Raw genomic sequence first — 26,148 nt, forward strand, 5'->3', positions numbered from 1 at the left:
ATTTCATTGAATGGTGTGTATTGTTAGAACTATAGCAACTAACTAGTTCTAAAACAAAGTGTCTGGATACCAAGAGGAAAAGATGTAGCCTCATTAAGTATAGCTGATGTTAGCATACTTGCTGCTATTTCCATTGTTTAAAGGTTGTTCTCCATGTGCTTTCTTAAGGCTTTATCTACCAGATGGGTGCGGACAGAGGTTTACTTACAAAATGGCAATAAAGGAGAGTCTAGATCAGACAACAATACAAATGTGCTACTTACAGAGAGGAGTATCTGGACAGCACTGTGGATGACCTCTAGATACTGGAAGTCAACAATGCAGCCTGTGACGGAGACGTAAGTGTAGTCTTCCATCATGCCATGGGCTGACGGAGGCAGCACTCTTCGGACACAACCAGGCCCATGTTCCCGCCACCATGACCGGTGTACAGAAATGTTGAATGTCATCAGATCTGTATCCTAGGTGGGCAGGAGACAAGAGAGCAAAAGGAGACAATCTTATCATATCACAACTTTGATTTCCAACCTTAGGAAGAAATCAGGATAACTGGGTGATGGGCATGAAGGAGGGCACGTGAATACTGGGTGTTATATGCTACTGATGAATTATTGAACATTACATCTGAAACCAATGATGTACTATATGTCAGCTAATTGAATTTAAAGAAAAAAAGAAAAAAAGTTAAAAAAAGGAAGAATTCAGGATGAACAAAATTGTTGAAATGATTTAAATTTTAAGTGAAAAATAACAGAAGACAGAACCACAAATGGCTGTGTATACCATATGCCCAAACTATTGGATTATAATCGTTTAATATAGAGATACAGTCCTTTGAAAAGTAACATTTTAAGATTAGCGCACATCAAAAATCCAGAGACAAGACCCAATACATATGTTCGTTTTAAAAATTATTTTGTTCAGTTTGAAACTTTTTGTCTGAATTTTCTTGTTCATCTTCATCAGCATTACAATCATGGGCTAACATTTAATGAGTGCTTTTTTGCATGTTAGGCATTGTTCTAAGCATTTATCATATTTATATCTCTTTAATATTCATGTAGGTACTTTACAAACCCAATTTATAGTGGGCTGAATAATAGTCCTCACAAAAGACATTCACGTCCTACTCCCTGGAACCTGTGAATTTTACCTTCTTTGGATTATCTGAGAGGGCCCTAGATGCAGTAACGTGTATCCTTATGAGAGGGACTCTGAGGGATATCAGACACAAGGAAGAAGAGAAGGCAATGCGACCACGCAGGCAGAGAGTGGAGTGATGTGGCCACAAGCCCAGGAAAGGTGGATGAAACGAAGAAGGATCCTCGTCTAGAGCTCCAGAGGGAGCATGGCCCTGTCAACACCTTGATTTCAGACCAGTGAAACTGATTTCAGACTTCTGGCCTCCAGAATTGTGCGATTAAGTTTCTGTTGTTTACGACCTCAGGCTTGTAGTATCTTGTTAGAGAGCCCTCCAATGAAACTAACACAGGTAAGGAAAGTGAGTCACAGAGAGGTAAAATAGATGGTCCAATTCAATGAATAAATTAAATAAATTGTTTATTTAATAAGAGACCCCAACTTGATCCAATACAGTCTGTACTTTCAGCTATGAAGTTGTACCATCCCTTTACCTACTCTGTTCTCCCTCCCAAACCCTTACAATTCCTCATACCCTAAAGGGACCTGGGTCCTTCTTCCGCAATTGTTTCCAGAAAATACCACTGACAGCCCCAGCGAAAGAACAAAGAAGCCAATCTTTGACATTTACACATCAAAATAAGCTTTCTGAGCTCTTAGCAGAGAAAACAGCCCAGCTGCTTAATCCTCAAAAGATGCCTTTTAGTATTTTGGGGGAATGTCAGCCTTGAACAACTAAGATCATACTGTTTTTGCCATAACAATAGATTGAAAAGAATAGATAAAGAGCCAGGCTCTTGATTCCCAAATAACCTAAAAATTGCTGCTGCATGGTGGAGCCAGAAGGAAGAAGTATGATGATGGAGAGGACCAGGACACTGCACCTGCAGGGAAGCCACAGGAAGAGGAGGGGGTCAGCTTTTGTTGATTTCCCAGCCATCAGCATGAACAAACTCCGGAGCCCCTAGTGTCCAGGGGACATGATGGTCTTTGCTCAGAAGCCCAGGGACTGCCCAATAATTGCACAACACAAACGATGCTCATCCCTACCTCAGTGGGAAGAGGACAGTCCCTACCTCAATGGCATAGGGCAATTCTAACGTCCAGAAATTGATTTTGGAACTCTGAAAACACAGCGGCAGCTGGTGTGAAATGGAAAGCCCTTGAACTTATATGTGGTGGGGGCTTAAAACAACCAGTGTGAGACCTCCCTGAGCAAGGACTCCCTGTTATTCTCTGCTGCATTTGAACATGAATCATGAGGCAAGAAATAGGTCCAGTTCATGTGAGTAGGCAAAGTTACTCTGCAGTTTTAGGTTTTCCTCAACTCAAGGAACTCAAATTGAGACAGAGCAGGGATTGAACTCAGGTCCCCTCAACCCTGACTGCAAAATCCATCATTCTGTACCTCTTGAGGAGCATATCTTGCAGGAATGAGGAAGCAGGATGCTCACCAAAAGAGGGACTCCACTGTGAAGACTAGTGAAGACTGAACCACAGCAGTCTGTGCCAAGGTGGATCCCAGCATTGACCTTTCACTACTTTCCCCTCCCTCTTATAATGCTAAAAATCAAGCCCAGGGGTGGAGATTTAACATGCTAATTAGACACATGACACGTGAAGAAGCATGACCTGCAAGTGCTCAGGCGCCAAGAAATTCCCATCTCTACATGCTTGAAAGTCAGTCCTTTCCTGTCAGAGACGATGGACTCTGAACAACAAACTGAGGGTTCTAGAGGGGAGGGGGGTGGGAGGATGGGTTGGCCTGGTGGTGGGTATTGAGGAGGGCACATTCTGCATGGAGCACAGGGTGTTGTGCACAAACAATGAATCATGGAACACTACATCAAAAACTAATGATGTAATGTATGGTGATTAACATAACAATAAAAAATGAAAAAAATGATTAGAATCAGCTCTAAAATTCTATAATTAAAAAAAAAAAGTTTGTGGGTCCTTGTTCTGAAAGCCAGTCTGAAGGACCCTTTCCTTTCTGCTGTATCCCTTGTGCTGGGGCATAAGACCCAAGAAAAAGCCTTGCCCAGGGACACCTGGGTGGCTCAGTCGTTAAGCATCTGCCTTCGGCTCAGGTCATGATCCCAGGGTCCTGGGATCGAGCTGCGCATCGGGCTCCCTGCTCTGTGGGAAGCCTGCTTCTCCCTCTCCCACTCCCCCTGCTTGTGTTCCCTCTCTCGCTGTGTCTCTCTCTGTCAAATAAATAAATAAAATCTTAAAAAAAAAAAAAAAAAGCCTTGCCTGGAACTCCTGCATGGTCTCTAGTCAGTTTCTTTTGCTTGGAGAGCCCAAGGACCCTGGTCGGTAACCAAACTATTACTATTGTAAGTATGCCTCTGATTATATCACTATTAAAACATTTTACATCTTTTTTTTTTCCTTTTTGGGTTGTTGGTTTGTTACACGTATCATTCAGTTACCTTCACAGTTACAGCACTTTATTGATAATAAAATATTTTACATCTTTTCTCTCTCTCTCCTTTTTTTTTTTTTTTTTCGGTCTTGGTTTGCTACATGTATCATTTGCAGTGCCCTCCCAAGGGAGAATATTATAGAAAAATAATTGCTTTAGCTAGTGAATTCAGTTTAACACAAGGCAATTTACCTGCAGGCAAACTGCATGCTGACTGCTCCCTTTCCCGACCATCAGATTTAATCTGCTACAGTTAGTCCTGATCACAACCGAAAAACTATTATTTCCGGTTTTAATAGAATTCATTAGGTTCAGGATGAACTGGCATGATCTCAAAAGTCATGGCAATTTCTACTCTTTAAGCATTCTTACCCAGTGGCCTTTTCTATTGCTGGACTTTAAATTCCTTTCAATATGGCTTGGACTAAAATTTATATTACACAAATAAAACAAAAGTGAATTTATGAACTCATGATACATATTTGTTACACTCATAAAGTCCTTCTCTGTAGTTCTCACTTAATTTGTTGGCACTATAAATATTTATAAACTGTACTGTTTTTTGCAATGGCTGTATTAAAATTTGAATGAGAACGTCAGTAGTACCAAATTATACTTAAAGTTCAAACTTCTAACTTAGATTTGGTATAAAATTGTATTGCAAGTTTGTGTCTGATTTCAATCCCCTTCAGTAGCTAGACTTCAAACATTTCAAAAAAACCCTTAACACACAATAACTCAATTTCCTAGATGAGGCACATCAGACAAGATGCAGCACAGAAAACTATAACAATATTCTTTATAAAGAAAAATAAATAAATACAGAAGATCACTTAGTTTGTTGAAGCTTTTTGTTACCACATCAAAGCCTGTAGTTTTGAAATACATGGGTTAATGCTAAACTGTAGATCAACAGAGGGATCTTTAAAATAATTTCAATAACTCAAATGTCATTTCTCTTTCACTTCTTGGAGTTAGAATATTACGTGATGATTTAAGCACACCATGGTTAAGAAAATTGGCAACTGGTATCTTTGTCATTTTCTTTAGAATTTAAAAGATATAAACAATGGTATTTGTATTTATGCAAGTGTAAGTGATTACCAAAGGACCATTTTGGGGAACAAAGAAGAAGAAAGCAAGGAGGGAGAAGAAAAACATGAAACCAAAGCAGAAGGGCTTGGGAGGCATGAGGACAACCTGGAGAGAGAGAGCATGTCAAGGCCAACAGAATAGAGAATCAGGGAAAGGGGTGAGGTCATAGACTCAAAGCCTGGTAAGAAAAGGACCATTGAATTTGATGACTGGTTGGGCAGGGGAGCTTTTAATAAAATGCAATACCAGGAGAGTTTGGGGAGTGAAAAATTGGATTACGAGGAATGGAGGGGACCGAGAAGAGAGAATTTGATGTATTTTTTTCATGAAGTGTGTGAGTCAAGGTACTGAAAGCACAGGATGGTTGCTTCAAGGGTGAGCAAGGAGAACCTGAGTCAATGCATGGAGAACCGCATGTTAGCTCTCTCTGCTCACACTCACGGAGCTTTGACTTAGAAGAAAATTATTCCAGAATACCAGCTTTCCCCCAATATCGACTTAAGCAAATATTAAATGTTTAAAAGTTCTTTCATCTGTCTAGTATGAATTCCAAACTTGTTTCCATTTTCTTCAAATACTTGAATTAAACAAAAAAGGAATTTCCAGAGTTCTTTGAAATGTTGTTAATTAACTGCGTAGGTGGACATGCCTGCCTGCATCCCATTCACAGTTAAGTGTACCCCCCGTACTGGAATCAGCTCAATAGTCACTTCTTTTATAATATACTGCTATATAATTTCTAGCTAGTCTCTGTCTTATTCTTCTTTGTACTTTTAATCATCTGCTTTTTTTTTTTTTTGGTATGTGTCTAATTCAACTTTAGCTAATTCTTTCTACTTCTAGAAATGGATTCTCAACTGCTAATAATATTTTTTTTTCTGTTTCCTTAGTTGTGGCTCAAAGAGTCACTGAATCCACTTTTATACAGTTATCTACTTTCTTTGTCTTTTTACTCTTTCTTATCATAAGCCAGCCCATCTGGAAGTGAACGTGTATTTAACAAAGTAGATTTTGCTCAATTTTAAAAGAGTTAGCATTGGGTTTATATTTATATAACAGAATTCATGTCAGTTGAAACTTCTTTTGAAATACTTGTTCATCCCAGAATATGAATTAGTAAAGTTAAAACAACTTTCTCGTATTTCTATTTGTTTTTTGTTTTTTTTTTCACCAAAGCACTAAACATTTCAGAGGGTACTGGAGATCCATAGAATAAACACAGTGCTTGGTAGTGAGATGTAAGTGTTTAGAGCACATCATACAAAGATTTGGAACCAGTTCAAATCTATCAACAATTATATGTTATTTTCCTTAGAGAAAGGTTTAAAGATATTCAAGCTTCCATCGGGAAGCATTTGTCATTTGCTGCTGATTTCCTAGAGAATCCTTGTACAATCCATGAACAAGTGATAATCACTTAGGTGTATGCCACTGGTTCTGAATATAAAGAGCAGTCTGCACCTATAAATACAGAGAACAAAGTGATGGTTCTCAGACGGTGGGGTGGGGGGTGGGCAAAATGGGTGAAGGGGGGTGGGAGGTACAGGCTTCCAGTTATGAAATGAATTAAGTCACAGAAATAAAAGACACCACATAAGGAACACAGTCAATGATATTGTAATAGTGTTGTATGGGGACAACTGGTAGCTACACTTGCCGTGAGCACAGCCTAATGTATAAATTTGTCCAGTCACTATGTTGTGCACCTGAAACTAATGTAACATTGTGTATCAACTATACTCAAATTAAAAAACTAAAAGAGCAGAGCAGTCTTGGGGGGGGGGTAGCAAGACGGCGGAGGAGTAGGAGACCTGGATTTCGTCTGGTCCCAGGAATTCAGTTGGATAGGGATCAAACCACTCTGAACACCTATGAACTCAAAGGGAGATCAAAGAAAAGAATAGCAACAACTCTCTGAACAGAAAAGCGACGACTTTCTGGAACATAGGACATGCGGAGAAGTGAATCCGAGGCGATATTCGGGAGGATAGGCGGCGGGGAAGGGGGCCTCCATTGGCCACTTCTGGCAAGTGATAGAGCAGTGGAGCACAAAATCGGAACTTTTAGAAGTCAGGTCTGTTGAGGGATGTTGCTCCAGTACTAAGCAAGGGGTGGAACCCTCGCTGGGACAGTGTGGTCTCAGGACCCTCAGGGTCACAGAAAGACCAGGGGTGCCTGAGTGCGGCAAAGCTCCCAGGTATTGGAGTGGGGAAGCCAGCTGCAGAGATGGAGCCGAGGAGCGGGCTCTCAGCTCGGGTTGCCATAAACTGTGATCTGCGGCACAGTCGGGCCACTGCTCTTCCAGCAAGAACCCAAAAAGTGGCAGATCCGGGGAGACTCCCCTTCCTCCCCCGGGAGGAGCAGCATGGGACTACATCACAGGGATCTGCTGGGTTTGGAGACTCCACACGGAGTCAGGTGCCAGAGATAGAAACGCTGGGTCACAGGCCAGGTGAGCTTGGAGTGTGGCCGGAGACTGGGGAGATGGGAGTGACTGACTGCTTTTCTCTGGGGCCACACTGAGGAGCGGGGCCCCGAGTTCTCGGCTTCTCCGGGGCGGAGATTGGGGGGCCGCCATTTTCACTCTTGTCCTCCAAAGCTGTGCGGAAAGCTTGCAGGGAACAAAAGCTCCCAAGAGCAAACCGGAGCAGATTACTTAGCCCAGACCAGCAAGGGCGGGGCAATTCTGCCTCCGACAAAGATATTTGGGAGCCATGGCAACAGCCCCCCTCCCCGAAGATCAGCGAGAACAGCCAGTCAAGACCAAGTTTACCGATCAATGAGAATGGAAGAACGCCAGCACTAGGGGAATACAGCACATAGAATTCATGGCTTTTTAAACATGATTCCTTAGTCTTTCAAAGTTAATATTTAAAAAAATTTTTTTTGAATTTTTTTTTTCCATTTTTCAACCCACATCTTATCAATCCTTTTTTAAAAAATATTTTTTATTTTTCATTTTCAGAGTCATATTCTATCCCTTCATAGTAGTTACCCGTATTTTTGGTATATATATATCTAAGTTGTTCGCTCTTTAAAATTTTGAGATACTGTTTCTTCTAACAGATCAAAATATACCCTAAATCTCTAGTGTATGGCTTTGTTCTAGTCTCCTGCCTGATCATATTCTCTCCCTTTTTCTTTAAAATCCTCTTCTTTCTTTTTTCAACCAACTTCTTATCTTATCAACTCCTTTTATAAAATCTTTTATAATTTTCATCTTTACAGTCATATTCCATCCCTTCATTGCATTTACCTTTATTTTTGTACATATATAAGTTTTTCTTTCTTTAAAATTTTGGGAGGCGCTTTCTTCTAACAGACCAAAATACGCCAAAAATCTAGTGTGTGGCACTGATCTATGCACCAGCCTGATCATATTTGATCATATTCTCTTTTTTTGTATTGTTTTTGTCTGCTTTTATCTTTTTCCTTTTTTTTCCTTTTCTTTTTCTTTTTTCTTTCTTTCCCTTTCTTTTCCCTCAATTTCAGGTCTTTTCTGATTTGCTTAGTGTATATTTTGTGGGGACTTGTTACCCTGTTAGCATTTTGTTCTCTCATTCATCTATTTTCCTCTGGACAAAATGACAAGATGGAAAAGATCACCTCAAAAAAAAGATCAAGAGGCAGTACCGACTGCCAGGGACCTAATCAATACAGACATTAGTAAGATGTCAAACTAGAGTTCAGAATGATGATTTTAAAGATACTAGTTGGGCTTGAAAAAAGCCATGGAAGATATTAGAGAAGCCCTTTCTGGAGAAATAAAAGAACTAAAATCTAACCAAGTCGAAATAAAAAAGGCTATTAATGAGGTGCAATAAAAAATGGAGGCTCTAACTGCTAGGATAAATGAGGCAGGAGAGAGAATTAGTGATATAGAAGACCAAATGATGAAAAATAAAGAAGCTGAGAAAAAGAGAGATAAACAACTACTGGATCATGAGGGCAGAATTTGAGAGATAAGCAATACCATAAGACAAAACAACATTAGAATAATTGGGATCCCAGAAGAAGAAAGAGAGAGAGGGGCAGAAGATATATTGGAGCAAATTATAGCAGAGAACTTCCCTAATTTGGGGAAGGAAACAGGCATCAAAATCCAGAAGGCACAGAGAACCCCCCTCAAAATCAATAAAAATAGGTCAACACCCCAACATCTAATAGTAAAACTTACAAGTCTCAGAGACAAAGAGAAAATCCTGAAAGCAGCCCGGGACAAGAGGTCTGTAACCTACAATGGTAGAAACATTAGATTGGCAACAGACCTATCCACAGAGACCTGGCAGGCCAGAAAGGACTGGCAGGATATATTCAGAGCACTAAATGAGAAAAATAGGCAGCCAAGAATACTATATCCAGCTAGGCTGTGATTGAAAATAGAAGGAGAGATAAAAAGCTTCCAGGACAAATAAAACTAAAGGAATTTGCAAACACAAAACCAGCCCTACAAGAAATATTGAAAAGGGTCCTTTAAGCAAAGAGAGAGCCTAAAAGTAACATAGACCAGAAAGGAACACAGACAATATACAGTAACAGTCACCTTACAGGCAATACAATGGCCCTAATTTCATATCTTTCAATAGTTACCCTGAATGTAAATGTGCTAAATGCCCCAATCAAAAGACACAGGATATGAGATTGGATAAAAAAACAAGACCCATCAATGTGCTGTCTGCAAGAGACTCATTTTAGACCCAAAGACACCTCCAGATCAAAAGTGAAGGGATGGAAAACCATTTACCATGCTAATGGACACCAAAAGAAAGCTGGGGTGGCAATCATTATATCAGACAAATTAGATTTTAAACCAAAGACTGTAATAAGAGATGAGGAAGGACACTATATCCTACTTAAAGGGTCTATCCAACAAGATCTAACAATTGTAAATATCTATGCCCCTAACATGGAGCAGCTAATTATATAAGGCAATTAATAGCAAAACCAAAGAAACACATTGACAACAATACAATAATAGTGGGGAACTTTAACACCCCCCTCACTGAAATGGACAGATCATCTAAGCAAAAGATCAACAAGGAAATAAAGACTTTAAATGACACACTGGACCAAATGGACTTCACAGACATATTCAGAACATTCCATCTCAAAGCAATGGAATACACATTCTTCTCTAGTGCCCATGGAACATTCTCCAGAATCGATCACATCCTAGGTCACAAATCAGGTCTCAGTTGGTACCAAAAGATTGGGATCCTTCCCTGCATATTTTCAGACCACAATGCTTTGAAACTAGAACTCAATCACAAGAGGAAAGTCGGAAAGAACTCAATACATGGAGGCTACAGAGCATCCTACTAAAGACTGAATGGGTCAGCCAGGAAATTAAAGAAGAATTAAAAAAATTCATGGAAACCAATGAAAATGAAAACACAACTGTTCAAAATCCTTGGGATGTAGCAAAGGCAGTCCTAAGAGAAACTATATAGCAATACAAGCCTTTCTCAAGAAACAAGAAAGGTCTCAAATACACAACCTAACCCTACACCTAAAGGAGCTGGAGAAAGAATAGCAAATTAAGCATAAACCCAACAGGAGAAGAGAAATAATAAAGGTCAGAGCAGAAATCAATGAAATAGAAACCAAAAGAACAGTAGAACAGATCAATGAAACTAGGAGCTGATTCTTCGAAAGAATTAACAAGATTGATAAACCCCTGGCCAGACTCATCAAGAAGAAAAGAGAAATGACCCAAATAAATAAAATCATGAATGAAAGAGGAGAGATCACAAGCAATACCAAAGAAATACAAACAATTATAAGAACATATTATGAGCAACTACATGCCAGCAAATTAGATAACCTGGAAGAAATGGATTCATTCCTAGAGATATATAAACTACCAAAACTGAACCAGGAAGAAATAGAAAACCTGAACAGACCTATAACCACTAAGGAAATTGAAGCAGTTATCAAAAATCTCCCAAAAAACAAAAGCCTAGGGCCAGATGGGTTCCCAGGGGAATTCTACCAAACATTTAAAGAAGAATTAATACCTATCCTTATGAAACTGTTCCAAAAAGTAGAAATGGAAGGAAAACTTCCAAACTTGTTTTATGAGTCCACCATTACCTTGATCCCAAAACCAGACAAAGACCCCATCAAAAAGGAGAATTACAGACAATATCCTTGATGAACATGGATGCAAAAATTCTCACCAAAATACTAGCCAATAGGATCCAACAGTACATTAAAAGGATTATTCACCATGACCAAGTGGGATTTATCCCTGAGCTTCGAGTTTGGTTCAACATCCGCAAATCAATCAATGTGATACAATACATTAATAAAAGAAAGAACAAGAACCATATGATCCTCTCAATAGATGCAGAAAAAGCATTTGACAAAGTACAGTATCCTTTCTTGATCAAAACTCTTCAGAGTATAGGCAGAGAGGGTACATACCTCAATATCATAAAAGCCATCTATGAAAAACCCACAGCAAATATCATTCTCAATGGGGAAAAACTGAGAGCTTTTCCCCTAAGGTCAGGAACATGGCAGGGATGTCCACTATCACCACTGCTATTCAACATAATACTAGAAGTCCTAGCCACAGCAATCAGACAACAAAAAGAAATAAAAGGCATCTGAATTGGCAAAGAAGAAATCAAACTCTCACTCTTTGCAGATGATATGACACTTTATGTGGAAAACCCAAAAGACTCCACCCCAAAATAGCTAGAACTCATATAGGAATTCAGTAAAGTGGCAGGATATAAAATCAATGCATAGAAATCAGTGGCATTCCTACACACCAACAGCAAGACAGAAGAAAGAGAAATGAAGGAGTCGATCCCATTTACAACTGCACCCAAAACCATAAGATACCTAGGAATAAATCTAACCAAAGAGGCAAAGGATCTGTACTCAGAAAACTTTAAAATACTCATGAAAGAAATTGAGGAAGACACAAAGAAATGGAAAAACGTTCCATGCTCATGGATTGGAAGAACAAATATTGTGAAGATGTCAACGCTACCTAGAGCAATCTACACATTTAATGCAATCCCTATCAAAATACTTTTTTCAAAGAAATGGTACAAATAATCCTAAAATTTGTGTGGAACCAGAAAAGACCCCGAAGAGCCAGAGGAATGTTGAAAATGAAAAGCAAAGCTGGTGGCATCACAATTCTGGACTTCCAGCTCTATTACAAAGCTGTCATCATCAAGACTGTATGGTACTGGCACAAGAACAGACACATAGATCAATGGAACAGAATGGAGAGCCCAGAGATGGATCCTCAACTCTATGGTCCACTAATCTTCGACAAAGCAGGAAAGAATGTCCAATGGAAAAAAGACAGTCTCTTCAACAAATGCTGTTGGGAAAATTGGACAGCCACATGCAGAAGAATGAAACTGGACCATTTCCTTACACCCCATACCAAAATAGACTCAAAATGGTTGAAAGACCTAAATGTGAGACAGGAGTCCATCAAAATCCTAGAGGAGAACACAGGCAGCAACCTCTTCAACCTCAGCCGCAGCAACTTCTTCCTAGAAACATCGCCAAAGGCAAGGGAAGCAAGGGCAAAAATGAACTATTGGGACTTCATCAAGATAAAAAGCTTTTGCACAGCAAAAGAAACAGTCCACAAAACCAAAAGACAACTGACAGAATGGGAGAAGATATTTGCAAATGACATATCAGATAAAGGGCTAGTATACAAAATCTATAGAGAACTTATTAAATTCAACACCCAAGAACAAATGATCCAATCAAGAAATGTGCAGAAGACATGAACAGACATTTTTCCAAAGAAGACATCCAAATGGCCAACCGACACATGAAAAAGTGCTCAACATCGCTCGGCATCAGGGAAATCCAAATCAAAACCTCAATGAGATATCACCTCACACCAGTCAGAATGGCTAAAATTAACAAGTCAGGAAATGACAGATGTTGGCAGGGATGCGGAGAAAGGGGAACCCTCCCTCCTACACTGTTGGTGGGAATGCAAGCTGGTGCAACCACTCTGGAAAACAGTATGGGGATTCCTCAAAAAGTTGAAAATAGAGCTACCATACGATCCAGCAATTGTACTACTGGGTATTTACCCCAAAGATACAAGTGTAGGGATCTGAAGGGGCATGTGCACCCCGATGTTTATAGCAGCAATGTCCACAATAGCCAAACTGTGGAAAGAGCCAAGATGTCCAATGAGAGATGAATGGATAAAGAAGATGTGGTATATATATATACAATGGAATATTATGCAGCCATCAAAAGGAATGAAAGCTTACCATTTGCAACGACATGGATGGAACTGGAGAGTGTTATGCTGAGCAAAATAAGTCAGAGAAAGACATGTATCATATGACCTCACTGATATGAGGAATTCTTAATCTCAGGAAACAAACTGAGGGTTGCTGGAGTGGTGGGGGGTGGGAGGGATGGGGAGGCTGGGTGATAGACATTGGGGAGGGTATGTGCTATGGTGAGCACTGTGAATTGTGTAAGACTGTTGAATCACAGACCTGTATCTCTGAAACAAATAATACATTATATGTTAAAAAAAAGAAGAAGAAGAAGAAGAAGATAGCAGGAGGGGAAGAATGAAGACGGGGACATCAGAGGGGGAGATGAACCATGAGAGATGATGGACTCTGAAAATCAAACTGAGGGATCTAGAGGGGAGGGGAGTGGGAGGATGGGTTAGTCTGGTGATGGGTACTAAGGAGGGCACGTTCTGCATGGAGCACTGGGTGTTATACGCAAATAATGAATCATGGAACACTACATCAAAAACTAATGATGTAATGTATGGTGATTAACATAATAATAAAAAATTGTATGTTATGTAAATTTAAAAAGTTGCATAGTAATACTATGTATTTTTAAGGAATGCACATATATATCTTAACACTTGAAATAAATATACAAATATAACAAATAAATGCAGAATATAGAGTGAAAAAAGGGATCAGGGAACAGTAAACAAGAAGGGTTTAACCGTGTTGGAAAAGTTTTGTCTTTATTTCATTGGTGATAACATGAGTATTTGTTGACTATTTCATTACTCTTTATTAGGTATTACATACTGCTTGAAGATAAAAATTTTAAAAATATCCTTCCATTTCTCTCCGTTCCCGTTGCCATGATCATAGACTGGCCAACCATTGTTTCTCTGGGACAACTGCAATGACCTCTAAATACAACTCCTGGCATCTCTCGTTTTCCTCTAATTTATTTTCTTTATTACAGCCAGAATAATATTTTTTAAACCCAATCGTGCTGACGTCATATTTGCTTAAAACACCTCAATGGTTTCCTACTGCTCAAAGATAAAAGGTTAACTCCTTGGGACATTCTGAGAGGTCTTTACCTTCCCCTCCTCTAATCACTTCTGCAGACTCCTTGTTGTCCTTCCCTTCACAATCGTGCCCTTGCCGTCCTGACCTGCTTCCCAATCCCCAGTTGAAATGTTCTGTCTAAACTGTTGGTCTTCACACACCCTGTTCCCTTTTTGTGGAATATCGTCTTTCATTCTCACCTTCCATCTCCTTTCCTGTCCCTGCAGTCAGCCCTTCCCCAACCTGGGTACCCGGCCAACTTCCATGTATTTTTAGGTTTCAGCAGAGATCTCACTTCCTCTGGAAAGTCATCCCTGGCCCCTGGAAAGTCTGGGCAATATAACACTTCTCTGTGCTCCTAAGTGCCCAGTTCTGCCACCTACTTTTATGTCTTTCTTTGGGGAGTGAAGACTCATTCTTTTTTTATAATCAATTTTCTGACTCACATACAAGATTATAAACCAACTGTAATCAGCACTGTTTTCCCATGCCAAGCTTAAACTAACAACTCAATATATATATATTTAATCAAAAGAATGAACAAACCTGGTTACTAGGTTTTTGAGTCACAATTTTAGTTGAGAATTGAGAAAACTTAAAAAAAAAAAAACAAAACAGAAAGCAACTGCACATCCATCAAAGTGCGTCTTATGTTGCTAGTGGGAATGTAAATTTGTGCAGCCACTTTGGATAGAGTTTCGTATTCCCACTGAAGCTAGATATGTGTACGTCTTATGACCTAGTGTTCCCACTCCTGGGTCTGTAGCCAGGAGAGATGAATGCATACACCCACCAAAGACCTGTACAAGAATCTTAGCATCTTTTCATAGCCAAAGTCTGCAAGAGCCCCAAATGTCCATCAACAGTAGAATAGATAAATAAATGTGGTATGTTCATATGCTGGAAGCTGCACAACAACAAAAAAGAATGATACACACAAGGACATAGTTAAATCTCATGGACATGATATTGAGTGAAGGACATCAGGCTCGATAGAGCATATACCATATGATTTCATTTCTCTGAGGTCCTAAGAAAGACAGGTCTGAGCCATGGTGATGGAGATTGGAATAGGGAGCATGGGTAGGAAGGCAGTGAAGGGGGTTTGTCTCTAAAGCTGGAAATTTCATGGTGTTGGAAAACCACACAATTTTTTCTAAAGCTTTACAACCTTTTTTTCTATACAAGAAAGTTGGAGTTGCAGGGTTTTTCAAATTTATACTCCCCTGTTTCATTCATTTTGGAATTGACATGAGTCTTATCAAATGCATTTCTTTCTTTTTTAAAGATTTAATTGTTTATTTGGGAGGGAGAGAGAGAGTGCGAGAGTGCGTGCATGCAAGTCGGGGGAGAGGCAGAGGAAAGACTCTCAAGCAGACTCCCTGCTGAGCATGGAGCACAATGCGGGGCTTGATCTCAAGGCCCTGTGATCGTGACCTGAGCCGAAATCAAGAGTCGGTTGCCCAGGCACCCCTCAAATGCATTTCTTAAGAAAGGTAAGTGTGCAGAGGATCAGCAATTTTTCCCATGTGTAATTAAAATAATTGAGACACTGCGCAATAGGTAGGAGGAAAAGAACCATGGCCCCGGCACCTGGGTGGCTCAGTCAGTTAAGTGTCTGCCTTCAGCTCAAGTCATGATCTCAGGGTCCTGGGATCGAGCCCCGCATCGGGCTCCCTGCTCAGCGGGGAGTCTGCTTCTCCCTCTTTCTCTGCCCCTCCCCCTGCTTGTACTCTCTCTCTCAAATGAATAAAATCTTAAAAAAAAAAAAAAAGAACTATGGCCAAAGACTTAACTTCCTTCCTTAGTTTGTGTGTGCCATTTGATGCTATTAGAGGGAATCAAACAAAAACCTGTAGTTTCCTTATAATGACTGAAGAAAACATTAGTCCCATTAGAAGAAATTATGTAAACAAAGCCACTTTTACTACAGGGTCACCTTGAATGGGAGTGGGGGAAATACAGTGAGAAGTTATCAAACAATCTGCAATTTGCAAAAGAACTTTCGTTTTCCTTTTAAACGTCAAGCTCCCCTAATCTTACTTGTATTTAATTTTTAGTTGTCTGTTTATTAGCTGTATATTTTTGTATATTGGTTTGTCTACTTTCGGTGTGCATCAGGTCCATCAGGAAGAACAAGGGATGTCCCTGTAAAAACAGCCCTCCAAAAGCTTCAAAGGACTTAAGCACTGAAAAGATTTCAAATATTAATTATAATGTACATTTACAGATATTGACATTTGTGGCATGTAATTGCTGCACCTGATTACACTAAAATTTGCTAACAGATGATTTTTTAAAGATAAGTAAACCTTGCATTTGTAATCTATGAATTTTAAACACCTGTAGTTTACTTAGTTAATTACTAAGCTCATTCAACACATCTGGCTTCTCTTTGTGTTAATAATTATTTGATTACAATGTTATGCCTTTTATGCTAATCAGGATTTTGAGGCCATAAAAATGTGCCACCTTTGTGCTTCATGCTGGCACTAATGTGTTATATTTATAGTGTGGTGTATTCATAATTCATGCATGCATATGCATGTATGCACACATTTTACTTCATTTGTGCAATAGAAAATTTTCTTTTCAATCTGTTTTTTCTTTCTTTCTCTTTCTTGACGATGGACTCTGAAAAACAAACTGAGGGTTCTAGAGGGGAGGGGAGTGGGAGGATGGGTTAGCCTGGTGGTGGGTATTGAGGAGGGCACATTCTGCATGGAGCACTGGGTGTTATGCACAAACAATGAGTCATGGAACATTACATCTAAAACTAATGATGTAATGTATGGGGATTAACATAAGAATAAAAAAAAATGTCTTTCTTTCTCTTTCTTTCTTTTTTCTTTCTCTTTTCTTGCAAAGTTTACCACCTGAAAAGAATACCCTTACTTATTTTTCAATTGTGGTAGGAAAAATTCCTCATCTGAGGAAAAAAGAATAGATATTTGTTTTAATGTGATAGAATTCTTTTTGATAAATAGAAGGAAAAGTCATGTAGTCCTTTTAGTTGTTCCCTTTTTGAAAGGTATCTGGATAAATAGAACAATATTGGTATTTCTGACCCATGAATGTGGCTGCTGGTGTGGTTTAAAACCCTCTACAAAAGAAGACTATTTTTCTTAATTGCTTCCGTTGCTGAAATAATTGTGAAAGCTGGAAAGAGGTCTGATTATAATTGTAAACTTGGATGTGGTAAAAACCTCTCTGGCAGGTTCTTATCTAACACCATCAATCCCAAGTTGCACAGTAACTGTGTTGGATGCTTGTGAGAGGCAGCCTCTTGGGAGATGGAAGTTTCAGAGACAGTGACTTAAATACAACTCTGGGTGGATATTCACTGTAGCAGAAGGATGTTTGTTAACCCATTCTTATTGCTTGACACCTCATTAGGGACTTGAGAGTTCCATACAAATACTGGTGTGTATATGTGTGTGGGAGTGTTATGCACTGTACTGTGGGGAGGGCCTGAACTGAGAATAAAAGCCCACCTCTGCCCATTTGTAGCTATTTTTGTTTCAAAATATTGTTTCCCTTCATGTCTCCCTAGATCCTTTGATATGACTACATGTCATCATACCAAGTTTGGACATGCCTCATGCCAACAATTCTATGTCCTTCATCTAAACAGGATTAAGTTATCACCAGCTAGATATTCCGCAAGTGTATAAAGTCCAGTGGCCACAAACGAGTTACCTAAATAATGGACATTATTGCGTTTTATTACTATTTAATTCTTTTGGGAATAATGCTATTTAAGATCATTTCCTTTCTTTTTTTTTACACCCCGTGGCTGAGTCACGGAAGTCTCCGTCCTAAGGTTCTAAGGAGTTCAGGGTGCTTCTAAAACATTAATTAATTCATATTAGGAAGTGAATTCTTACTAGCAATGATTAAGCCCAATAATTTTAATTATCCTAAATGAAGTAAAAATCACTTTTAGCTCTCCTTAGTTAAAGGTGAATTTGAAGTTTTCCACAGAATATTTCATTCTTTTCAATTTGCTAATCATGGGAGAAATACATACTTTTGTTTTTCTTTACAGATAGCAGCTACTTTTATATCAAAACATCCAACTTGTCTGAAAGCATACTTAGCTATATTTTCTCTATGCACTTAGATGGATACACATACTATTATCCAAAGTAGGAAAACTCCTCTCCTTCACAATTCTGCCTGCACCCACCAAACAACCCTCCTACCATGGGTTGGGGTTATTTCCACCCGGGGGAAGGGGGGATCTTGCCAGGTAGAATCTTCAGGAATGCTGGGTCGTTGCTGTGGCTTGACCTTTTGCAATGACTGAAGGAGTAAGAGTATGAGGCCACAAGTGCCTGTCTATGCTTGTCCTATTTCCCTTCTGTCTAAACACAAAGAGCTGCCAAACTGTAGGTTTTCTCCCACGAACACAGTAATCTCACTATACTTAGGGATCAATATAAATTTAAAAATCTTATTAGGTCACAAGATTTTCTCTGAGAATGAATGCATGAATTTTCCCTTGCTCAGCTCAACAGAAAGACTGTTTACAATCATTGTTCCCTACCCATCATATGGCAAAAAAAATTTCATACTTTCTTTTTTTTTTTTTTTTAGAAATTCTTCTTTTTTTTTTTTAAGATTTTATTTATTTATTTTAGAGACAGAGCACAAGAGGGGGGAGTGGGAGAGGGAGAAGCAGACTCCCTGCTGAGCAGGGAGCCCGATGCGGGACTCGATCCCGGGACTCCAGGATCATGACCTGAGCCGAAGGCAGTGGCTTAACCAACTGAGCCACCCAGGCGCCCAATTTCATACTTTCTTAATTAACACTTTCTAATCTAAAACCTCTCGTCTATATTAATTGTATTATATTGCACAACAAAGTTATTTAGAACTATTTTAATTCATAGACATTTATGCAGCCATTAGGTGACTCACACAGTCTGCTATATTTTTCCTGTAAGAATGATGCTTCGAGTATCTTGTCGACCAATGGTAAGGCCTGATGGCATCTTCTTTGTTATTTGAGGATCAGGATTGTGCATCAGGAACTCTGTGCGCACGGAAAGGCCAAGGTCTGGAGAAGTGGAGGCTGGTTCAATCAGTAATCTGAATATGCCCCAACCATCACTGAGGCTGGAAAAAAAACCAGTCATCCACCAAGGGTCCAACTCTTTTCCTCAGAGTCTGGGATTTAGATGTTACGGTTTTTGAGGAAGTTTAGCTCTTTAAGAGTTAGTTTGGAGGCTTTCCAGAAACAGATCAAACAGATCTTTCTACTGTCACAACTGTCATTCCTTTAAAAGTCTGTTTCCTCAGTGAAGGGCACTGTTTCTAAGGGCCGTGTTTGGTGGAGGAAGAAGCTGTAGTATTGAAAGCAGCATTTGCACCACGGACCTCGTCAGCGAGTCTGGAAAGGCAGTTTGCCTGCATTCTAATCCATCTCACTGGTAAGAAAAAGAAAACAAAATCTCCATTTGGGTAGCAGGCTATTGGCTGACTTTTTTTTTTTTTTAAACCTTTAATCAGAGAATTGAAATAGAAAGGACACTTGCATTCTCTCTCTATCCTTCAGGCGTTTAATTTTCACTGATGTGTTTAACATTCTCTAATTTCAGGCCACGTGCCGGGTAGCCTGTAAGACTTTAGGCAAGTTACATAAAATTTCAATTTCAACCTAAAAGCCCAGGTAGTTCCCTTATATCTAAAAATTGAGGCAGTCTTCAGCAAAGAATTATGTTAGCTGGTACATTTGCCTCTGTTTGGGGAACGTTACACATTAAAATTTCCAGCTTCTAGATGTGACTCTGGTAAGATATCTATTACCCCAGGGCAGACCAGCCCATGAAGAAGGGCATTGGAATTGGTGAGCATGTGAAAAATAAATGCTGAAAGGACAGAAATCGTCATCCCAACAACCCTCTCTCCATGTCACGTTATATCAGAGACCGGTATGAGCTATTAGGTGGCCTTCAGTAAAGAGCCACGAAGAAAGGAAGGGCAGATGCATAATACACATCAGAGGCATTTTAGGTAAGGATGGACCAATATCACATAACTCAGAGGAAATGCAGTTAAATAAAAGGTTGCTGAAAAGAGAGCAGCCACCTTTTCTTTCCCTTTTTTTTTTTTTAAAGGTTTATTTATTTATTTGAGAGAGGGGGTGGGATGGACAGAGGGAGAGAGAGAATCCCGAAGAAGACCCCTGAGCATGGAGCCTGATGTGGGGCTTGATCTCACGACCCTGAGATCATGATCTGAGCCGAAATCAAGAGCTGGATGCTTAACCAACTGAGCCACCCAGGCGCTCCAGCAGCTACCTTTCCTAGTGGGCATGGTAACATGGGGAAGAACAACTTCTTTCCTCTTCTCCACTTTATCCAGAATCTAACCAGTACCTTCTCTTCCAGCCATTCACCAGATCAGACTGATTTGCAGTAGGAAGCCCGGTAACTGATGGAGTAGGCCATTTTGGCTTTGGGGAATAGTGTGTGGAAAACGGACTAAAATGAAAAGAGGAGAGGCAAGAAATGGCTGCCATTGTCAGAGAAAGATCAACTGGTTGGGCCCAGGAGAAAAGAGAATTTTATGGGGATCTTCAATAAACCTGGAATCAACAGGTCAGAGCCATGCATTAGATAAAATTAACAAAAGACAGAATTTAAATTACAAGATAATAAATAATCCCATTGAGAATTTGTGTAGCTATTTTATGATTCATAATATTCTTTGGTTATTGATTTTACTCATGACCATGAATACTACTCTCAAATTCAGATAGCTTATAATAGAGTACACTACACAATGCATATTTATTTATTAACATTTAGAATAAAGACGTTCCTATCACTTAATGTGAATGTATAAATATGTTAGGGCCATCAGCTCATCATAAAATACCAGGAATTGTTATTGAAAACATTCTGGGCCATTTATATAATGATTCTCAGTATTGAATAAAAGAAGTTCTACTTTGGGGATATGTAAATTATAGCTTCTTAGTTTGATAAATAATTTGGTCATAACTACGCATCACATGAAGGCTTTGGTTTAGTGTTTGCATGTGAATTGTAATAAGTCTTTGTGAGGTCAATTCTTGCATTTAATAGAAATATAAGCAGGGGATTAAAGAGAGTGTCAACAGCCCACAGCATTAGTGTTGGTGACAATTAAAACTTACCCATCAGACAAAGTATAAGATAAATGGATTATTTGTGAACATTTTGCTAAGATTAAGAACAAAGTCAGATGCTCTGAGCAAAAAACAAACAAACAAACAAGATCTCAGCTGACTGTAGGACAATGATTCATAAGACTAGCTCATCCCAGAACTCTTCAAGTCTTCTTGTTGTGGACTAGAGTCTCAAAGGCTCATTCCCAAGAAAATCTAACCAGGCTCCTAATCAACACAGAGATGCTGGTGAACAGAATTGGAGAACTTTCTTTTAGGCTAGTTGCTTCTGATTGTTCCTAGATTTTTAATGAAGTGATGGCAGATGCCTTTCTTCCTCAGCCATGCTCCCAGCTCCACACCCTTCCACACACACCTCTTGTCTCACAAGTAGCAAAAGCAGAAAGACAGGGAGAAGACTCTAGGGACCGCAAGTTAGCTAGGAGAGAGGAAGGAAAGAGAGATTCCAAACAAGCCTTCTGTAATCTGTTTCCATATCACACACAGGTTAAACATAGCATTGCAGAAATTCTGAGGACCATCCATCCTATGCCTAGCATTTATCTGAAAAGCAATCATAATGTTGTGGTCTGTCTGGTCTTCTGAGATGGGAATGGCAGCCCCAGTGCCTTCCCAATGACATTTCTCTACTGTTTTTGTCCAGCCTTGGACATTGCCAGTCCATAGCCAAGAGTACACTTATTCTTTTCTGCTAAAGGGAGTCTGGCTTTGTAATGAGAGTACCCCATGAACTCAGCATCCTGGCTGCACCAAGAAGCAGATCCCTAGTCCATGGAAAAACTGCCACAATTGTCATATCTATGTGTCTCCATCTTGCTCTTTGGTCCTTTCACACTGTAATATGTTTACCTTTTTTTGGTTGTTTTGCCTGCTGATTTTATGTTTCTCAAGAGCTGGCATGGATTTATTTTTATACACACAGTACCTAACACAGGGCTAAACATACAGTGGGTATATAATAAATGTTCATTGAGGGGGGGCGCCTGGGTGGCTCAGATGGTTAAGCGTCTGCCTTCAGCTCAGGGCATGATCTCAGGGTCCTGGGATCGAGCCCCATATCAGGCTCCTGGCTCAGCGAGGAGTCTGCTTCTCCCTCTCCCTCCGCCTCTCTCCCCTGCTCATATTCCCTCTCTCTCTCTCTCTCTGTCACATGAATAAAAAAAAAAAAATAAAAAAAATAAATGTTCATTGATGAATTATTGGTTCTTAAAAAAAATAAGATGAACACCTTAAAATCAAGTGGTCAATTTCTTATGCATTAAAGAGTTAAATATAAAATATAAACTATAAAAGCCTTAGAGAAAACAAACACAAATATTTACCTTAGGGTGAAGAAGGACTATACAAACAAAAATAGCAAAGAAAGAAAATGATGAAGAGTAGATATGAAAAATTTGCCTTCGATGACTAATGAGAAGAATCGGTCCTGGAATTGAGAGCTGACCAGGCCCACCTGTGTTTTGCTAAGCTTCTCTGAAAAATGGTTTTGCCATAATTGAGTCTTTTCAACCACATTGTTAAAAGGAACAATATTTCTGTAAACAACACTATGTTTACACAGATAAATTGGTTTAATGCATTAAGGAAAAATGCTCCATGAATTAAACAAGATGCATTAAAATGTCTTTTAAAAAACTTAGCAACAAATAATTGGTTTGACTGTATTTTTTCAGAGTTTAGTCCATCAATCTGGGGTCGCTTATGTGTGGCCCCAGGATTAAAGTACTAGGGAATTACTTAGTTATAAAATATGTACAGTTTTACAGCTCCACAAGGATGTAACAAGAAATGATCCATTTACCACTGCCTTTTTTGCTCAGATTGTCTTACAAGTGGTATGTCATACTAACCAAGAAAATCCATAATTATATGTTAAGGGTCGCTCAGATTGTCTTACAAGTGGTATGTCATACTAACCAAGAAAATCCATAATTATATGTTAAGGGTCCTAAGCAATCATTGAGAAAAAGTCGTGTTCTGAAAAAGTTACAAACTTCATTGTTATACCTTTAATTTCTTTGCTATCTGATTCAAAATCACAAAGATTTTGGGGGGTAAATTATTGTTTGTCTAGTAAAATCAAAAGTTCTGAAATTTTATTTACAAAGCCTATTTTCAGTATTCATAAACACATATTTATAAGAAAGTAACAAAATGAAATACTTAATAAGACTTATAATCTGCATATATAAATATTGGACACTTTAAAAATTAACCTAATTTAGAATTCAAAATTAGCACTTGATCAAATTAGCTGGATAATGGTTGTCATTATTTGGTATCATAAAGATACAACTTTAATTATAATAAAGCATATAACATATAATAAAACACACAACTTTTTTTTAAAAGACTTGTATAATGATGTCAATCATATTAGGCAGAAATCACTAACTGATGAGGCAAAGAGTAAAGTGGAGGCATGCCAAAAAGTCACTTTTCAAATTTGAGAAGTTAATGTGTTATAGGGAATAGTCTAATGCTTCCAGGAAAATCACTCAGTGAAATAAGTTGAAAATACAATAAAATACTTTAGCTAGAAAATGAATATTCTTTCTATAGATAAGTATGACTACTTGACAATGGTCATTATCCTATGACCTACTGAATTGCGGTCTCTTCACATTTCATATTCTGGGTGTGGAATTTTTAGCCAAAGTCAAACCTCTATTTGTAGTAAAATTCAGTACTACCTCCTGAAATGTTCTTTTGCTATTAGCAACTTTTAAAGTAGAGTGAGGCTCTGATAATTTAAATGTGGATATATCCTTACTAATTTTGGGTATCAGATGCACCATCAGCAGCAGGTTAATTTCTAGGTAAGTTTGGTCAGGCTTCTAGAGATGATTCCTAATAGTTCCTATTCTCTAAGTTTTCTGTTTGTTTTTGTTTTTTTCCCAGAGAATTCCAGTCTCCAGGCCAAAGGGAGCAGCTCCCCATGTGTCTATTAGTGTTCTGATGCTAGCTCTTTAGAATGATATTAATCTCTATGCCACAGATTCGTGTATTTTTTAACCTGCTTCAAGAATGAAAAGGATATAATGGCCCATTAGGAAACATTAAATCCTGATCATTTTGTTAATGTTCTCACTAATATGTGTTCTATAAAGTTGCTCACTTTTATAACTAAGATTCTAGTGTCATGGGTTAATGAGCCACATAGCTTCTAATGTTGTACATCGCCATTAATCCATTATCAGAAAAGGACGAATCTATCGCCCTAGCAGATGGATCAGAAGTCCTGTAGGGGTAAATTAACCCCCATCCTTTACCCTTGAGTCTTACAGATTTACAGAGTATGTTCACATCCTATCGCATTTGTTTCTTAAAACCATTCTCTGAAGTCAGGAGGCTAGTGTATTATTATTCTCATTTGTTTGAAGAGCCTGGCAGGGAAGGGCAGGCTCCTGTGTATCTTTGACCAAAAGAGGACTGTGGGAGGGGTCTCTTACTGGGAAGGTCATTGGCTGGCTGACCGCAGCTTCCTGAGGGTCTCAGGAAGGGAGGAAGAGGACGTCCAAGGTCAGTCAACCCTCGGTGACCTAGTCCTGATTGTTGAATTAGGAGTCAGTGTCTCAACCAGACAGCAGTTACACGACAGAGGAGGGAGGCACCGTCAGGTGCTGACCTGCTACTTGCCTATTCCCTTGCGCCTTATGTCAAGTTGTTCGGTGCACCAAGGCTAACAGCTTCCATATCGTATTCACAGGAGATGAGAAAGGTTGCTGAGACCCCTTCCCTCCTACCTGTTACTAAAGGGCCCCGTGCCTCAGAGGAGCTGACTCTACCCTCCACAGTGGCTGTTGGGCTAAGGGTGAACCCGTCATCCTGTCAAGTGACTCTTTCAGGAAAGGGCTTGAAACCCAGCTCCCGGGGGCAGATGTGGGAGAAAAGCAGTTACAAGGACTAAGAATTTTCTGCATAGCCAAGAGAGCACCATCATTTCTTTTTCTGCACATTGTCATAAAGCATAACAAGAAAAACCAGCAACGACAATAACAGCTAACACACAGGTAGTAGCACTTAACAACGTGCGAGCCACGGTTCTCAGCACTTTACGTATTGTAACCGACTTAATCCTTGCAACAACCCCGTGAGTAGGTGCTGTCACGCGGCGAACCTTGTAGACGAGCAAATACGCACTGGATTAGGAAGCCTGGACTGCTTCCTGTCCTCAGCTAACACTGCAACCTTCTCATTCTCAGATACATCTGAATATACTTGGGTTTATTTTCAGATCGTTTAAATAACTGGCTTTAATTGATAGCCATTAAGGGGCAGACCTGATTTTGGAAGGTGGCCTGACGTGGCAAAACAGAGACATGGTAATAACCTGGGTCCTAGATGACATTACCGCGTCAACCAGCCTTGAAGCCTGTTCTACTTGTGGGCTTTGGCGTGCAAGACGCTGGATGCCCTTCGCGTCTACAGCGCCCGAGTCCGAGTTTCTGTTACTTCTGGCATAAACTTTCCCAGGTGATCCAAGAGTCTACCTTAGCACCAATTACAGAGGCAGCTACTTGTGTCTGAGTTTTGACCTTAGGATTTTGGGTCGGTTATTTTTTTCCTCTGAGGGAAAGCATCCTTTCCCTTTTTTATTTGTAAAAATGTAATGATAAGGGGTGCCTGGGTGGCTCAGTCGATAAAGAGTCTGCTTTTGGCTCAGGGCATGATCCTGGGATCCTGGGATCCAGTCCGATGTAGGGCTCCCTGCTCAGCGGGGAGTCTGCTTCTCCCTCTGCTCCTCACCCCACTCTGGTGCTCTCTCTCAAATAAATACATAAAATCTAAAAAAAAAAAAAAGGAATGATAATAGCACTACTTCATCTGTGTGGTGAGGATCACGTGATATAATAAAGCACTTTAAACAGTGCCCCAAGTGGAGTTTGTATTCACTAACATGTAGTGAATATTAGTGATTTTAAATATTATTATATATTACTTTATTACATTTTATTATTAAGCCTTGACATTTTTCTAATCTGTAA

General features: G+C 39.4%; 1 protein-coding gene across 2 annotated transcripts in view; it reads right to left on the reverse strand.

Moving 5' to 3' along the window:
- NKAIN3 (sodium/potassium transporting ATPase interacting 3) overlaps positions 1 to 26,148 on the reverse strand; it is a 631,576-nt gene that overhangs the window by 156,259 nt on the left and 449,169 nt on the right. For both annotated transcript variants that reach the window (XM_064588280.1, XM_045896497.3), the window contains exon 4: positions 264 to 461. In XM_064588280.1, the coding sequence (XP_064444350.1) occupies positions 264 to 461 (198 nt within the window). The remainder of the gene's footprint in view (positions 1 to 263; positions 462 to 26,148) is intronic.

Source organism: Mirounga angustirostris, unplaced genomic scaffold (assembly GCF_029215605.1).
Source record: "Mirounga angustirostris isolate CCGP_5_RB_7025 unplaced genomic scaffold, mMirAng1.0.hap1 SCAF_4, whole genome shotgun sequence".
NCBI classification, from domain to species: Eukaryota; Metazoa; Chordata; class Mammalia; order Carnivora; family Phocidae; genus Mirounga; species Mirounga angustirostris.